The sequence below is a fragment of the Danaus plexippus genome, chromosome 10 (assembly GCF_018135715.1).
Source record: "Danaus plexippus chromosome 10, MEX_DaPlex, whole genome shotgun sequence".
Classification (NCBI taxonomy): Eukaryota; Metazoa; Arthropoda; class Insecta; order Lepidoptera; family Nymphalidae; genus Danaus; species Danaus plexippus.
The window spans coordinates 5,800,235-5,817,584 of NC_083543.1; the positions used below are offsets into that span (position 1 = coordinate 5,800,235).

Consider the following 17,350-nt stretch of genomic DNA (forward strand, 5'->3'; position numbering starts at 1 on the left):
CTATAGGGCCTTGTCACTACTGATCACCTCGTAGTTAGAGCTTATTTGCTTGCTCGTAGCACGCATGCGTACTGATTAACTTCTAATTTCTTTTCAGCATTTCCTCTATCTAACAATACACTAACCGATAGGACAATAACCTTATAGTTTTATATTATTACAAATTGTATCAGGTCGCAGGTAGGATTCGTCAAAATTTGCTTTTTTTATTCGCTCGGTGATGGATTTCATCAGAATTTTTTGCTATTGTGATCGTTTATACTGTAATAATTGAGTTTTACGAATAAAGAATGAAAAAGGAATGATTTTTTAAGTATATATTCATTATTTAATTTCTTTGAAGATCCATTTAGGCAATATAATTTAATGTTATTATATTAAAAATAATTTGTTGATGTATACTGACTTGTCTTTTTTAAATCGGTAGCCATACAATTGAACACAGCCTTTATTATTATTTTGCCATAGAATTTTTTATGCAATACTTGTCACCTAAAGTAGCACTAGATCAATAAGGCGATAACACTGCACCCTTTTATTAAGAATGTAAAAGCAAATTCTGCATTACTTTGATATCTTTTAGAGAACGAGCTTGTAGAGAATTTTATTACATTCGAGCGTTCTCATTTTTTTTAAATAGCAGTTTTATCGGAGAATGTGATAGAATAAATTAAATAATGCATCGCTCCCTCAACGAACCGAGTCGAATCGTGCGGACCGAGATACCGAGCCGCGGAACGGATCGCGACCGACGATGAGAAAGTCGACGGTGCGCGAGCGTCGAGGAGCGATGTGAAAACAGACATTTAACCGTCAGAACGTAAACCAGGAGCAACCGTTGCTTCTGGAGGAGCTGTTGGAGCAGGAGAAGCGCGAGCAGGAGCGGGAAGGGGGCGACTGGGGAGCGGCGGGGCCCGGGCCGGCGCCCCCAGCGCCACCCGCCGCCGCCGCTGCCCCCACAGTGCCACTTTTTGCTGGTTCTGCCCCACCCGCACCTCCTGCGCCTCCAGACCGTGCGCTCTCAGACGCCGATCACCATGCTCGCCTTGTCTACGAGCAGTGGCTCAAGCAGTACAACACCTTCGCGGCCGACCAGCTGCGCTACTATGAGCAGGAAGTGCAGAAGTTGCGCAAGATACGCAAGGTGAGTGTCCAGTAGAGTGCTTCTGTGTTCGTGCGCTTTGTAGTCGCGTGTTTGCGTCCTCCGGTCGAAAGTCACACTTCTTTTGCAGGTTTCCGTCGGGGGTGTTGGCACCTGTGTTAACCGAATGTCAATGTGTACTAACGAGGGGTTGTAGATATTCTCTTTGTCTTTTATTCCCTACACTGTTAATGTTCTCTTTCCAGTCGCTGAATAGTAAGCAACGTCAATTGAGAAAATCCGGAAATGAGTTAATGCCTAACGATGCTGCTGAACTCCAGCGGGTATCGACAGAGCAGCAGGCGCTTCAAAAACATTTAGAAGCTGCTAGAAAACAAGCTAGACAGCATAGTATGCTTATACAGGTACTTTTATAACATACGCATATGCTTCATATGATATTTTTTTAGTGCTACATTTCATTATAAATTTTGCAGGAGTACGAAACAAAACAGCGTCAAACAAATCCACAGCTAGCCCAACAGACCATTATAAATCAATCACAAATCGGCAGTCAAACAGTCTTTGCCCAAAATCAAAACATTACACAAAATCAACAAATGCAACAACAGACAATCAATCGGACTATGCAAATAGGCCTTCAAGGGTCGCAAATACAACAGCAAACGTTAATAAGAACACAGCAAACTGTTCTCGGCTCTGACGGACAACCGATGTCGCAGCAAAGAATCGGCCTCGTCACCTCACCAATGAATACACAAGGGAGGATCCTACAAGGTGGGCGGACCCTTGTAATCGAGCAGGCGGGGGCACCACAGCAGCAACTAGTCCGACAGCTGTCCGGTGTACAGGATAGGCCGCAGTCGGTGGGAGGCATCGTCCAATTCAGCCAGCAGCAACTTGGTGGCGTGCGAGGCCCTATGCCTGCTGGTGGGCCGGCTCCGAGAACACCAGCACGTCCAGCGATGTCGCCACTTCATGTGCAGTCACCTCACTCGCAGTCCCCTCATCACTCGCTTGCGCCGCAGTCCCCTCTGCATCCCATGCAGTCACCGATGCAGTCTCCACTGCACTCGCAACAGTCGCCGCTTCACCACACGTCACAGTCGCCCTTGCATCCATCGACGCAATCGCCTCTCCACTCGCAACAGTCGCCGATGCATGTGCAACAGAATTCTAATATGACACAGCAGAGTCCGATGCATCCACAACAGAGTCCGATGCATCCACAACAGAGTCCGATGCTCCCACAGCAAAGCCCGATGCATCCTCAACAAAGTCCTATGCATCCCCAGCAATCTCCTATACACCAACAGTCACCCATGCATTCTCAGAATCAAATGACTACGCAAAATTCTCCGATGCATCCTCAGCAAAGTCCTATTCATCCCCAACAAAGTCCTATGCACCCGCAGCAGAGTCCCATGCATCCGCAGCAGAGTCCGATGCACTCACAGCAGAGTCCAATGCATCCTCAACAATCTTCGATGCATCCTCAGCAGAGTCCAATGCATTCCCAACAATCACCGATGCATATGCAACAGTCACCTATGCACACACAACAGTCGCCGATGCAATCTTCGATGTCTCCGCAGCATTTCTTGCAGCAACTGCAAGCTCAAAGGACGAGTCCGCAATTGCCAACTCCCAGTCGTAGTCCACAGGTTGGTTAATGTTGCTTTTTATTAATATTATTTATAGATTATTGTTTCATTTAAATTTATCATAATATATTGTTCTAGATTTATCAACAATCGCAAATTCAAAGTCCAGTCGCTTCTCACTCTCCCCAAATGCAAAACGTAAGACATGGTTACTACAGCTTAGTTTTGATATTGATATGGATTTTTAGTACTCTCATTTATATAATGTTTCATACCTTTTATAGGCTGACTACACCTCGGGAAGATTTCCCCGGCCAACATCGGGTTGTTCTCCACTACCGACCCGTTTTGCAAGACCGCCTCATCACCAGCAAGGTACCACTTCTGCACTTGTAACTTTATAATCAAATACGTTTTACCTATTAAACAAAATAGTTTCAAAAATATTATCTTCAAGGTATGAGAGTAGGAGTGCCTTTCGTTAATCGTCAACAAACATCACCACTAGGAAGTCCGCAACCTCTTCCATCACCGGGAAATAATACCAATGAAATGACAGTAAGTATAAAACAAGAACCCGAGAAATACCAATAAATACAGCACTAAAATAAAATATAACACGAGTGATCACTATTTCAGCGTCAACAACTGCTACAGCGTCAGCAGTACAGCCCTATGGGAGGTGCGCCATCATCCCCATCGTTATCTCGTTCGCCGCACGTTGCACGGACGCCGACACCGTCTGCGTCACCCGCCGCCTCTCCTGCGCCGCATCACGACCACGGTGGCGGACACCATCACCACGTAGCTCCCATTCCCCCTGGCTATAGATACTTTAAGCCCGGCCTGTACGGCGGAGCACCCGTCTGGCCTAACAAGGACGACGACAGGCGACGGGCAACTCACATAAACAAAGTATCCATTCTGAAACGCCGAACCCCACCCAGACCTAGATTCACGGGTAAGACGGCGCCTTGTACCGACCGCTCGGAGGACACTGGAGATTCGACTGACACCAGGAAATACGTTCTCTATTCTTCCGATAGCGTTGAATATTCTACTACTTCGGACGACTCAGCACGTATGAGCTTTTCTAAAGACGATGACGATGACGATATTCAAGAATTTGTCGAACACTTGGATGATGATGACATTGTTGTAGTTGAGCCTGGCGCTATCTCTCCAGAGGAGCGAATAGCCACAGAAGAAGATTTCGAAGAACTTATCGACAGTGGGAAACCAGAAGATGAGGTGGAGGAAGAAGTTTCTCAAGAAAAGCCCATTACGCGGACAGAAACAACGACTAAGACTGTCGCAGTAATAAGTCTAGCACCAGCAAAGCAGCCGTCATCTAATATGCAGCAATATAAATTACTAAATCCCTCTCAAAGCTCTGCGTTAACACGCCTACCGGTATTAAGTGCTACAGTGATTTCACCGCACTCTAACGCAAAAATTTTAAACGAGGTCTCTCAAGCTACGGTTGCATCCGTTTCTATCGCTAATCACACTATATCAGTTCCAGTATTAAAAAGTCTTTCTGTCCCAATCGCTAATGTCACCGGTCATGCTAGCGGTATGGCAAAATCACAAATTAAAAAAGTTCCCTTGAATATAAGTAATTCACCGATGACAGTAAACATGTCATCCTCTCTATCAAAGCCAATAAGCTCGGTTATAAGTGTAATATCATCGAATGTCAAAAATGCTACGGTTAACCCGGTGATAACGTTGGCTACATCTAACACAGTTGCTGGTGCGACAAGAGTTCCAGTACCTTTACTGACGCAACATCAAGTTAAACAGAAAATAGTAAAAACTATAGAAAAACCAATGGCTTTATCGTTGTCTAACACAAAATTGTCAAGTCTTTCGGTAACGCATGATGCAACATTACCAGCCAAAATTTTCCAAGATGATGTCGCTTCACCTGATAGTACTGTAGCAACGGAAAGTAATTTAGAAATGCAAAACCCTACTTCATCACGACATATAATGTCGATCTCGCCACAAGATCACTCACAGAAAGAGCAAAAATCTAGCATTTTAAAGGAGTCAACTAAAGATATCGATATAGAGTCTGAAATAAGTCAACAAACTGAACTTCCTCACACAATTTGTCTCTCGGACAGAACCCCCCTTTTACTTGGCAAAGCGGATATTAAAAGTCCCGACCCCATACCCGAAAAAATACCTGATAATATCATGGAAGGTGACGATGAAGATAAGCCTGAAGATGACCTTCAGAGTCACCTCCTACTATCATATAATAAAACAATACAAGATCAAAGTATTCTAAATCCGCCTTCCACTGATAAAAAGCCAGAAGAAAATGTGGTAAAAACAATAAAAGCCATTGCTAATCAAACCAAGGAAATGGTCATAGACTCTAATATGCAAATTACCTCGGATTTAACACAAGATTCAGTGCAGATTTCGATACCATCTCCTACTCCGTCGCAAGAACGATATTTGAACGACATTACTATGCGTGAACATTCGGAAACGGTTGAAGGCAACCAAAAACACGTCGAATCTTTTGAAGAAATGCTCTGTTTGATAGAAAATATAACAGATGAAGCTAAAAAATTCGCAATGAAACAATCTAACCCTAAAACCAGCTCGGCACCTACTCAGAGTAGTGTTTCGCAGGCTAAGAGTCGTAACCTTGCGCCAAAACAAGAAGTGAAGGAACAAGAACAATCCGCTTTTCCTCCCAGAGAAGTTGAAAGGCTCAATCTTCAGTCAGCTACGGTACCACAACTGTCTCCGTTATCTCAACCAGCTGAATTAACGTCTAACATGGCAAATGTATCACAACAGCTGCGAACTATAATGTCTTCGCTCAATACTAACACTTCCAAAGTTGAAACACAAACCGTTATGAGGAAATCTAGTGAACCTACTACTCCAACGCAAGTTAATTTTGAGAATTTGCTTCCATCGTCTAAAGTTGAAGTAACAACTTCAAGACCGTCGCCGATTCAAAGAATGGAAAAACCTCAAACTTCCACTTCTTGTTCTGACCCAGTACCAATGAGTGCTGCACAAGTAATAGGATCAAGGGTCAATGCGTTGTCTTCTGTGGGACAAGTTCGAAAATCACCAACAGTTTCGCCTATTAGTTCACCAGTTGGGATAGGGAATCAAAACCTTATGAAATCTCCAGCACAATCTCCGTTAATAAATAATCAATCGTATAATGTAAATGATGAACCCCAGACAACGTCTATGTCTACGCAAATATTACAAATGCCAGCCCTATCTAAAATACATAGTAGTTCATCAGTACCTACGTCACTTATGCACGGAAACAATATTATAACAACTAGTGTAAGCAATTTTCAAAAGTCACAAACTTTACCTTCGAGTATTTTAGGCCATACGTTATTACAACCGACGAGGCAAATAAATACAAGTAATTTACAGTTCAATCCACAAAGTATAAGTTCTAGTCAACCGCCTGCCTTAGTCATGACTTCGAGGACAATAATTGGTAACAAAGAACCAGCGCCCAATGTTACCGTTCGTACTCACAGCATTGTCAGTCCTGGAATGAATCAAATGCAAAATAAAGTGTCACAGGGCTCAATTAACTTTATAACATCTTCGAAACTTTTACACACACAACTGACATCACCATTAAAGCGATCAAAATCGACAGATGAACCAAAGAGTGAAGTGATCGTAGGTCACATTCAACCTACAAAACGACACAGTGTTGAATCAGTGACGGTTAAATCTGAACCAATGGAAACTGAAGAATCTAATAATGTGCCAACATCAACGCCTGAAAGTTCTGTAAATAAAATAATACAGCAAAACGTAGTGAATCAGAGAAACGATGAATCCCAGAATGTGTTACTGAAACAATTACTCCAAACTACTACAACTTCATCAAGTGTAGTTCCTCAAAGAACTATGACAATCCAAAGAACGGCGCCTGCGCTAGGCACTATTCCTTCGTTAGAAGCACAACTGGCTAGACCATCGATACCACCCCCCACGCTGTCTCTATCACAAGAGGTCGATATACCTAAAAATTCACCTCGACACATAACATCTGTGAGTTCCCATTTCGCAACTCGTTCAATGCAGTCAACTATGTCTACATCTACTCTATCTCCTCTCATACATACTACAACGCAATCGTTAATGGACGTAAGAAAGCAACCGATGAAAATAATGAATAAGGAGGAAACCACACCGCTGCCAGAGTGCTCTCCAACAATGAAAACTTTGCCAATGTATCCGATGAGTATAGATAACCAACATCAACCTATAAAGAAGGAAGTCGCCCCACCACAACAAAGTCCCGTACATCGTCCATTTACTCCCTTAGACGTAAAGAAAGAATTGCTAGATGAAAGCTCTCAGCAATCAGCGACTTCTGGTGTATCAACAGCTTCAGATCAAGGAAAACTAGAACAACCGATGAAAGAAGAATATCCTGAAAGCATTAGTATGGAGCACTCATCAGACATAAACCCGTCGGAAACGCCTTCTGAGGCTAAGAAACGTAAGCGTCGAGAATACCAACAAAAGAAACGTAAACAAATGCAATTGAACATGAAAGCTGCTGCCGAAAACAACATGAGCTCTATCAATGCTAAAAAGAGACCACGTAAGGGCTCAAGGTATGAAGAGGACTATGATACGTTTATAGATAATTTGATGGCGCAATTGAGACTACTACCGCCTATGCAAATTCAAGAACCCTCACTAACCACTAATTTTGCTGTTTGTCCTTTATTTGGTTCCGGTGATTTAACTAAGCTCAAAAATCAGGACTATGATATTCTTAAGGGTGACTTATTAGGGGAGTTCGGTAATGCTAAAATTCCTAACGTAGCGGATTATTACAATACTAAACCATTTGGCGATGAAGAACCCTTACCAGAGAAATCTACGGCTTCTACTCAAAGAGGATTTTACGATCAAGAATTTCAACCCATTATATTTGATGAAGATCCGGAGGATAAAAAACTTGACTTTATTTGCAAAGAAAGAGATACGGAAACACCTGATACTATTGTTAGTTGTTCAAGTCCTGAAGGTTATGAAATTGAGCTTGACGATAGTTTTCCTTTTCTTAAACCTATCGATGATGATGATGAAGATGAAGACGAAGAAGCATCGCCATCCGGAAAAGTTTCCCCCATCATACCACTAATAGCTCCTATTCCTATTAGAGTTAAACCTTGTTCACTGTATCAGTTAAAAGACGAAGAAGATAATCAAAAATCACTTAAGGGCTTGGATTCAGATGCTCCTCTCAAGACGAAAGGGGACGACTCTCCTAGTAGTACGGAGAGTAATGAAAACGTTACAGTAACTCTTACTCTTACATCTGGTGCTGCGGAAGATATATTAGGTGTATTGAAAGAACTGGCCGGAATATTGCATATCCCTCCGCCGACATCGTATCAAATCATCGAACGCACGGCTACCCCACCATCACACAAGTTGGGTCTATATAGATCTAAAGGCAAGGATGGCAAAGAAGGAACGCCTATTGACATACAAAGTATATTAAACGGAGCTGCCAAATTCTGTCGTCATTGTGACGTTGTTATTCTAGATTCAGTGGTGAGAGCGAAGGCATCAGAGTTTCCTCTACTAGCAGCAAACAAAGGAAATGCTGAAGAAATTCTTTGTGATAGTGATTCGGAGCTATATTTCTGTAGTACGCAGTGTTATGAACGATTCGCCTGGCGACCAACTAATATTATATTGGACGGCAAAACTAAAATAGCTAATGTTAAAGAAGATAATAAATCGGATGTCGATACTAATCTTTCCAAAGACAGAGACGATTTCGACACAGCATCCACTGAAAGCATGGAAACTGACGATTTGGATATAAAACCAGACATCAAAGACGAAAAGATGGATTTGTCTTTCATAGACTCCTTAGATAACGACGAATTGATGAAAGAGGTCGGTGATGACGTCAGCGCTTTGAACGAAGACTTGAAGAGTATGGAACAGGACGAAAAGAGTAATCAAAGCGTCGAGACGGAGAAGTTCAAGGGAATTCGGTACAAAACCTGGTCACCCGGCTGCATCGGACCACCCATAAAATATAAACGACCTACGGATCGAGAGCTCACCGAACTTGTGTTCAGGACGGGAGTGGCCATCATGCCGGTCACCAATGAAGACACCCGGAAATGTGAACTATGCGGTATACAAGGAGACGGTGTGGCGGACGGTGTGTCGAGGCTGCTCAACTGTGACGTCGACAGATGGGTTCACTTGAATTGCGCCCTGTGGTCGGAGGGCGTTTATGAGACAGTCAGTGGAGCCTTAATGAACGTGGACACGGCATTGGTAGCTGGCTCTAATGCGACGTGTGCGGTGTGTCGCCGTCTAGGAGCTACCGTGCGCTGCTTTAAAGTCCGCTGCGGCAGTGTCTACCACCTGGGGTGTGCTGTCAAAGACAATTGCGTTTTCTACAAGAATAAAACCGCTTTTTGCGCATCTCACGCCCCTAAGGTAATTTTTAATGTTACATTATTAAATATTAGCTACGCAATTTATAAGCCAATCAACAATTCTCTACAGAACAATGTATGGCGTTAAGCAATCTTGGATTACTTTAAAAACCTTTAATTATTGTGAAACATAAAAGAATTCTAGCGACATTTAGTAAAGTAAATTTTATTAAAATAATAATATCACATTAAAATTATTAACTTCCTGCCAAACTACACCCTCCCAGTAGAGCAGCTATCAGCCCACAGTCGAATTAAATGCCATTTTAGATAAGAACATGTACAAATTATATTCTAAATTAACTGTACCATTCAACAGAACGAAAAAGACAACGAGCTTACGACTCTCAGTGTCGGTCGTCGGGTGTACGTGTGTCGCGACGAGCAACGCCAGGTGGCGTCTGTGATGCTGCACTCCGACACCAACCACCTCATCCGCGTGGGAGGACTCATCTTCCTCAGTCCTGGACATCTTCTCTCCCATCAACTCGCAGCTTTCCATACGCCAAATTACATCTACCCCATCGGCTACAAAATCGTATGTTGTAGTCTTGTTATTTACTGTTTAAGAATAAATGCGTCATTTGGAATTGAATCGACATATTTCTACAATATATGTTTGTGATTTTCTTAGAACCTCAGATTCGAGCCTTATAAAGAGATATACTTATGTAGGCAATATAGTATAGTTTATACCTTATTGTTTTTTTCACGGTCAGGTTCGTTTCTACTGGTCGATGCGTCGCGCGAACAGTCGCTGTCGCTACGTGTGCTGGATCTCAGAGGACGACGGCCGACCGAGGTTCCACGTGCGAGTACAAGACGAGTCCAGACACGAGATGAGTGCGCCCACACCGCGCGCCGCTTGGGCTGCCGTGAGTACATACCGACTCTGTACCGTATGATACGTATAGGTTATAAAATAATTACAAGTTAATTAATCATAAATACGTATCTTCCTCTTAGGTTTTGGATGCCGTCGCCGCTCTAAGAGATGGACGGAAGGAAGCGGGCGAGGAGGGCGTCTTGAAACTGTGGCCCAACTACGTGACCGGGGAAGATCTATTCGGACTCACCGAACCCGCGGTCGTGAGGGTTCTAGAAAGTTTGCCAGGTATCGAAACGTTGACGGACTACCGGTTCAAGTTCGGTCGCTCAGCGTTGCTGGAGGGCGGGCTGGCCGTCAACCCGTCGGGGTGCGCCCGCGGAGAGCCGCGGTGTGCTCGCTCGTGGCGGAGGGCGACTCGCTCACTCCTGCCAGCGCCGCCCGTGCCCACGCCGCAACCCACCGCGCTAACCCCGCACGACCCCACGCACCAGACGCACCCCGCCTGCCCCTACTCTAAACAGTTCGTGCACACCAAGAGCAGCCAATACAAGAAGATGAAGCTTGAGTGGAGGAACAACGTCTACCTGGCCAGGTACCTGCGACAAGCGTGGATGTTGTTCCCTAACTTAACACTCTTTCACATTCAATTACTGATCTAATGCTTACGGTTACAGATCGAAGATACAAGGGTTGGGGCTCTACGCAGCCAGAGATCTCGAGAAACACACGATGGTGATAGAGTACATAGGAGAGATCATACGTTCAGAACTCTCCGAGATCCGGGAGAAGAAGTACGAGGCTAAGGTGAGTCGAGTTTTAGAGATGTTTCTATCTGTCGTGAATGAAGCGCTAACAAACTGCCGTGTGTTTGTAGAACCGCGGTATTTACATGTTCCGCCTGGACGAGCGGCGCGTGGTGGACGCGACCCTGTGCGGCGGCCTGGCGCGGTACATCAACCACTCGTGCCAACCCAACTGTGTGGCGGAGACGGTGGAGGTGGACCGACATCTCCGGATCATCATCTTCGCTAAGCGACGCATCGCGCGAGGGGAGGAGGTGGGTTTGGGAAATACTTATTATTAAGTAGTAACTATCTTTATGTGAACTTTTTTATAGGAAGAAAACTGATTTTATTCTACTAGTTACGCGTCGCGACGATTTCGTTGCTGTGTTATGGGTCGTCTTTTAATACTCGTGTGTGTGTGTTCCAGCTGGCGTATGACTACAAGTTCGATATCGAGGACGACGCTCACAAGATCATGTGCATGTGCGGGGCGCCCAACTGTCGCAAGTGGATGAACTGAGCGAGCTGCGCTCCAGGACGATCAGGCTATGAATTAGTTGTACATACCAAAGTGATCTTACAACCTTAAACTTAACTAGATGGATGTTTTCCATAGCTAATGAACTTAACATAGAGCTGAAGTGTGATTGAAACTTCTTATACGACAATATCGACAGAATTTTACAATCGACATTCGTTTTACAGTAATTTTGTATTAGCGCTGTAGAACGCTAGGTGGTATAGGAGAGTTTTTGTACATAGTCGATACAGATCATTGTTATAAATTTTTAATGTTTACATACTATTAATGTTTTGGAAGTATACGTAGGCTTAGATGTAATTTCGTTTCTATTGTATTGTATAAATGTCTCGTCACCGCTTTATGTTCTGATATATAATATACTTCCTCACTCTGTTGTAACACCAAAGCATATTCCCTGTCGGCGTCGGTTCACCTTATGTTATTACAATTGTTTGCTTCAAACTGTTTCCATGGACACGTTATTATAATAATTATTTACCATTTCCATTTCTCGGTCGCCTCTACATAGAGTATATATGTACAATAAGTCTATAATAAGCTGAATGGAAACGTTAGGTTAAGCGAGTGATAGAACAGTCTGCATTTAGTAAGCACGTGTTACTAGCTCTTTAGTGTAACGTATGCCGCATCGTGCCTCCGGTTTTATATGACAGCCCGCAACTAGTTCGTAGAGTGTATGATTTCGCGCTCAAACAAATAATTTATTTTTAACATCGATACATAAGTGAGGTGTTTTTTAAAGTGAATCTCGATAGTAATCCTAACACCGATTTCAAAAAAAATATAATATTTTATAGTGATTTTTCAAAGCCAGCGAGAATCGATTGTTACTAATGGACGCGATTTATATTTAGATAGTTTTAATAAAAGATTTTATTTCACAAGTAAATGTATAAAAGCGACCACTGCTATAGTTTAGTTTTATAGTGAAAGTGTTAAGTGTGGCCACCTCGGTTAGATCGGAATTAAGAGTTAGTGAAAAAGGATCAACTATGTCTAGAGGCAGAGGATTCACAAATGAAATATAGCGTGTATTATATAGAGGAATAGACAAAGAGAAACTCGAATAGTTTTGAGTGATATACATTGATTAGAACATTTTTTACATTTTTGTTACTGGAATATATTGGAAAATTTTATGGCATCGATGAGAAATATAAAATGCATAGTTCTTTAAGTTACTTCACTCCGGGTTGCCATCAGCCAACTCTGACGAGGTGTAATTAATTATAAGTTTAAATGTGCAATATAAAGTCAGTACTGATTGTAAATAATATACACTTTTTGCAATTCTGTGAATAATTTATAAATCATGTATTTATGTTGAATGCATTATACGCAGTTAAATTAGGACATGAAACTGCTTTTCCATCAATTTATTTATTAAAAGCATTCCCTATTATTTATCCTATATGAGAACTGACTGTTGTTTCACTGGACAGTTTTTCGAGAGCTAGTGAAAATATATCTTTTAGAATATTCTATGATTATTTTTATCACATTATTTTCCTTTCATTAAAAATTTTAAGTATAACGTGTCTTTTTATTAAATTATATATCGTTTTGAAATAAGCGACTGGAAAAAAAACTTACAAGTAAATGGTTATAAATAAAAAAACATATTCTGCCATAAAAATTTTATTACAAACTGTTTTTGGACTTAAACCAGTGTCTGAGAAACGGCTTGTCGTAGTAATAAAAGTTGATTCGATATTCCGCACTTGAGAAAAATAATATATTATATATAAATTGTGCACACAAAACGAAAATACGAAGCGTAAACTAACAGACTGCAGAAAATATTATATAATCTTTTGTATATCAACATGAATGACAAACGTACTAGACCAGCCGTTTCGTTATATTCTCACGTATCTGAATGACATTCAAATACACACCCGACCGAGATGAATGACGGAAATATTTTACAAAAATATAATAAACATGTCGCGTTTACAAATATACAACACAATGAGTTGACTTAAATGTCGGAATGATATTACCTCTTCCATAAATATACCAAAAAAAATAATATTGCGATTATATGGAAATTAATGAAATGTATAATACCTACCGCTACAAGGACGAATACAAAAAATATATTATGAATAAGAAAACTCCGAAAATCAGATATTACATATACTTGCATCAAAATCGAATTAAATATACAGAACCCAATGACATCGACTGCGGTCTCGCAAACCGAAAGGAAATAACATATGATGTAGATAAAACAATTCAAATAAAGAAATAATTACATTATACAGGTAGTAGTATATGAGTAAGTTTAACAAATCTACACTGAAGACAGCTGTGCTGTAAGGATCGTGAGTCCACTGCAACCATGATGTATGATTGTTGTAATGAAAATTAAAGGCCCTTAAAGTAGGCATTAAATAAAACCTATCGTAAGCACTCACTTACCAAAGCATCTGATGACGGCGGTACCTAACCCGCTCCTTTAAACGTTCCGCCCTGAGAAACTAAACAATAATACATAACAATGAAAGCTATTTGAGGCGAAGTTATTTTAAAAAACTGCTGTAGAACGTACGTCAATAACTAGTAACGCCTGGCTCACAACCAAATGGCAATATGATTATTTTTGTACTCTGATTTGTTTCGGTAAGTACATATTGATTAAATATAATATATATTCGTAAAATTAATAGCAACTTTTATTTTATGTGCAATAATTTCGAAAAAAAAAATGTGGATGGAAAGGTTAAGGAGCCGAATTCTTGCATTACTAGTAGACGAGAATTAGGCTAGTTTAAAAAAAAAAGTAACCCCATACACACACATTGCGACCGTTTATTACAACTGACACTTGTTTAGATATCCTATTATTGGGCCCAATCTTTTCACTAGACACGTTTCGGAACCACACGGGTCCCGCCGTACTTGACTGTCTATCAACTAAAATAAAACATTTCTATAATAAGAACAATTGTATTAAATAAAACCATTAAAATGTGATGTCATTATTGTCAGTACGTAATAAACGGAGTAAACGTAAGAGTCGATCACGTCGTTGGCCCCGAGCAGTGTCTTGTACACGGGGCTACGAAGGAGGGGATATAAGGAAGCGGTGTGTGTGGGGGCATAGGGCCGAGCGGGCTACTTCGTTCAGTCTATGTACTGCGCTAGCCAACGGAAACCTTCTCCATAACCCTGACGCTTCAGCACCGAACACATGAACAACTCCAACGGCCGCCCCGGCAACTCCGAGCGCGACACTTTATTCTGCGGAACACACAATCATATACATATCCTACAAGAACTGTCACTGTACTTCACATAACCATACACACCTTTCCAGTAGTCTGTTGGTAGAGGTTGAAGAACTGGCGCAGTTCGTCCTCGCTGGCTGCGCCGGGTTTGTCGATTTTGTTGCCCAATATGAGCACGGGACAGTTGCTGAGCGTCTCGTCGGTGAGGAGCGAGTCGAGCTCGTTCTTGGACTCTACCAGCCTCGCTCGGTCGCAGGCGTCCACAAGGAACACGATCGCGTCCACGGCGGGGAAGTAGTCGCGCCACACACGCCGCGCCTGCTGATGCCCGCCGAGGTCGAAGGTCGTGAACCGCATGCTCCCTATCGACAGCTCTTCTGATGCTGCAAATTATGTGAAGGTTTCATTTAACAAGTCCCACTGACATATTTAAAATCAATTCCACATATAAAAACACATATTAAGGTAACAAACTAAATTGTTGAATATTGTCAATGCATCAACGTTAACACATAGCTTTACACATTAATTATTTAATTATAGAACTCTAGATTATAACCAGTTTGGTGATTCTTTTAGCACCTTAAAGTATTCTACATTATTAAAATATAAATTTTATTACATAAGATATACCGTTATGCTTATTTACATATGAAAAATATTTTAACATCACCTATATAAACATTACAGCCATTCTGAATTCTTTATCCACATCAATCGAATGCATTTTTATACTACAAAGACTTCAATGTTAATTGAAATTATTTTATAATTTTTGTTGTGGTGACATGACCTTGACATGATTTCTTAAAATTTTTGTTTCATTATTTAAATTTATTAATAAAAAGACAGTACCAGTATATTATGAACTATGTTTGTTACTCCACACCAAATCTACTTATGCAATTTTAAGGTTAGTTAATTAATTATACAATCTAATGCCCGTAAACTACTTTTGTAATCAAGAGAACTTATATTCAGATTTAATATATTTATAAAAGAATTTTGCTATTTCCACACAAAAAAATTATGCAATACATTTCATTATAATTCGCTTCTAATTAATTTGAAATTACTTTGTAATGTATCGTCTATTTTACGCAAAAATTTGTCTTATGAAACTAAAATAAAAAACAGTGTAAGTTAATTACAGAATAGGTGTAATAATTAATTAGTTTAGAATTAAGAGAAATGTATATATTGTGATTTATATTATTTTTATTGTATATTACTTACTAATATGGTCAATATAGTTAACAAGTCCCAATTGCCTAACGTGATAACACAGGACAGATTGTTCTGGTGCAAAAAGATAAGGAGAGCCGACCCCAACTAACATGGGAAGAGGCAAAGAAGAAGATTACTTACTAGGATGTAATGTGGGTACATGCTGTGCAAGTCGGTCATCCTTCAACATGTGCAGCAGTGTTGTCTTGCCAGCATTATCCAAACCCAGGAAAAGGAGCTTACCGGACTTCTTGTACAACCCTATATGTAAAGTTATTAATTACAGTGATTGTTTGAATAACAAAGTCAAGTACTTCAAGTATTTATTGTTAGATCTTATTTGTTTAAGTATGATCCAGACAAAAACACTATTTACTACATTATTAACTATGCATACTCAATACACAACCACTCTTCTCATAACAAACTGATAAAAAGCAATAAAATAAACTTTATCTAACAGATAATATAATGTTAATATAATGTTTATAAATCAATATTAATAATTTGATATTTATGAAATAAAATTATTATATATTAAGATCAAATTTAATTGTAACTCTAAGTAAAAACTGGAGTTCTTAAATTGTTAATTGATTTACAATAATTGATTTACTAGGGAAAATCCAATATTCAAAAACAATGTGCTATTTAACTCACCAAGAAACCCTAGTACACCAGTGAACCAATCCCAGATAAACATTTCGAATCTGTAAAGGTTATTATAAATAATTATAAACTTATACCCAGCTCCACTAGACAAGGACTTCACTTGAAGGCGATGACTTGCGAGTTATCATAAAATATCTCATCTAAAACTAAGTTTGTAGCCAACAGTTTTGATTGAAGTTTTAAAACAGTTTAAATTTGGGTTGAAATCCTTTTAAAGATCATTGCGAGTCACATAGCATTGCGATAATGAATTGAGTAATATGAATGACAAGACGTCATTTGCGTAGTTAAAACTTCAGAGAGAAATTCCTGAAATATAAAAATGAAATACTCACTTATTAAAATTGTACTAGATTATCTAACACTAAATTTAGTTGTATCACAATGTTTCGCACTTATTAGCAATATGTTTCGTCGCTAAAACCGACGATATCATAAATGTTCACATACGAAGAAATATCAATCTGTTGGCAATGAGTGACGTGCACTGACTTATGTCTGTTGTACTTCCGGAACTAAAGATTTGACACTCTGCCCAATCAATGCTTAAATTGTAATTATTTATTTAATTTCCTGACTTGGTTTAATATATGTATCTTATAATAGTTATACTAACTATATTATTTACAACCAGAAAAATTGTAGTCATATATTAAAACAGTGTATGTATTATGTAAAGTACTACAAATACTTTCTATAACATGAATATTCATATTATTTATATTTAATATTGAAAGCAATTGTACTAGAAATGGTGATACATTTTTTTGTTCTATGTTTATATTTTGTTTTAAACAAACTTTACCTCAAATAATTTAAAAAATATATTTGAAAATGTTTTTAATATAATGGTAAAT

At 40.0% G+C, this 17,350-nt stretch overlaps 2 protein-coding genes across 7 annotated transcripts in view; one reads left to right on the top strand and one right to left on the bottom strand.

Moving 5' to 3' along the window:
• LOC116766974 (histone-lysine N-methyltransferase 2C-like) overlaps positions 1 to 12,895 on the top strand; it is a 32,229-nt gene extending 19,334 nt beyond the window's left edge. For 4 of the 6 annotated variants that reach the window (XM_061521476.1, XM_061521475.1, XM_061521478.1 and 1 more), the window contains 13 exons: positions 818 to 1,144; positions 1,348 to 1,506; positions 1,579 to 2,766; positions 2,845 to 2,904; positions 2,991 to 3,081; positions 3,164 to 3,264; positions 3,346 to 9,204; positions 9,523 to 9,741; positions 9,923 to 10,078; positions 10,170 to 10,624; positions 10,707 to 10,836; positions 10,907 to 11,089; positions 11,245 to 12,895. In XM_061521476.1, coding sequence (XP_061377460.1) covers positions 818 to 1,144; positions 1,348 to 1,506; positions 1,579 to 2,766; positions 2,845 to 2,904; positions 2,991 to 3,081; positions 3,164 to 3,264; positions 3,346 to 9,204; positions 9,523 to 9,741; positions 9,923 to 10,078; positions 10,170 to 10,624; positions 10,707 to 10,836; positions 10,907 to 11,089; positions 11,245 to 11,337 — 9,021 coding nt within the window. In that variant the 3' untranslated portion in view covers positions 11,338 to 12,895. The remainder of the gene's footprint in view (positions 1 to 817; positions 1,145 to 1,347; positions 1,507 to 1,578; positions 2,767 to 2,844; positions 2,905 to 2,990; positions 3,082 to 3,163; positions 3,265 to 3,345; positions 9,205 to 9,522; positions 9,742 to 9,922; positions 10,079 to 10,169; positions 10,625 to 10,706; positions 10,837 to 10,906; positions 11,090 to 11,244) is intronic. The other 2 variants (XM_061521479.1, XM_061521480.1) reach the window with 1 other exon arrangement.
• Positions 12,896 to 12,983: 88 nt separating this feature from the next.
• Positions 12,984 to 17,007, bottom strand: LOC116766776 (GTP-binding protein SAR1b). The gene is made up of 5 exons (XM_032656868.2): positions 16,829 to 17,007; positions 16,482 to 16,531; positions 15,963 to 16,082; positions 14,676 to 14,977; positions 12,984 to 14,607 (listed from the first exon to the last, which is right to left on the bottom strand). Exons 2-5 carry the CDS (start codon positions 16,522 to 16,524, stop codon positions 14,491 to 14,493), a joined length of 582 nt encoding a protein of 193 aa, XP_032512759.1. The 5' UTR covers positions 16,525 to 16,531; positions 16,829 to 17,007; the 3' UTR covers positions 12,984 to 14,490.
• Positions 17,008 to 17,350: the final 343 nt, after the last annotated feature.

Coding starts and splice junctions, on each gene's coding strand:
- LOC116766776 (XM_032656868.2), bottom strand. CDS start 16,524: ATGTTTATCTGGGATTGGTTCACTGGTGTACTAGGGTTTCTTG. Junction 16,083..16,481: donor TGGTGTACTAGGGTTTCTTG/GTGAGTTAAATA, acceptor CTTTACATATAG/GGTTGTACAAGAAGTCCGGT. Junction 14,978..15,962: donor TGTACCCACATTACATCCTA/GTAAGTAATCTT, acceptor CATAATTTGCAG/CATCAGAAGAGCTGTCGATA.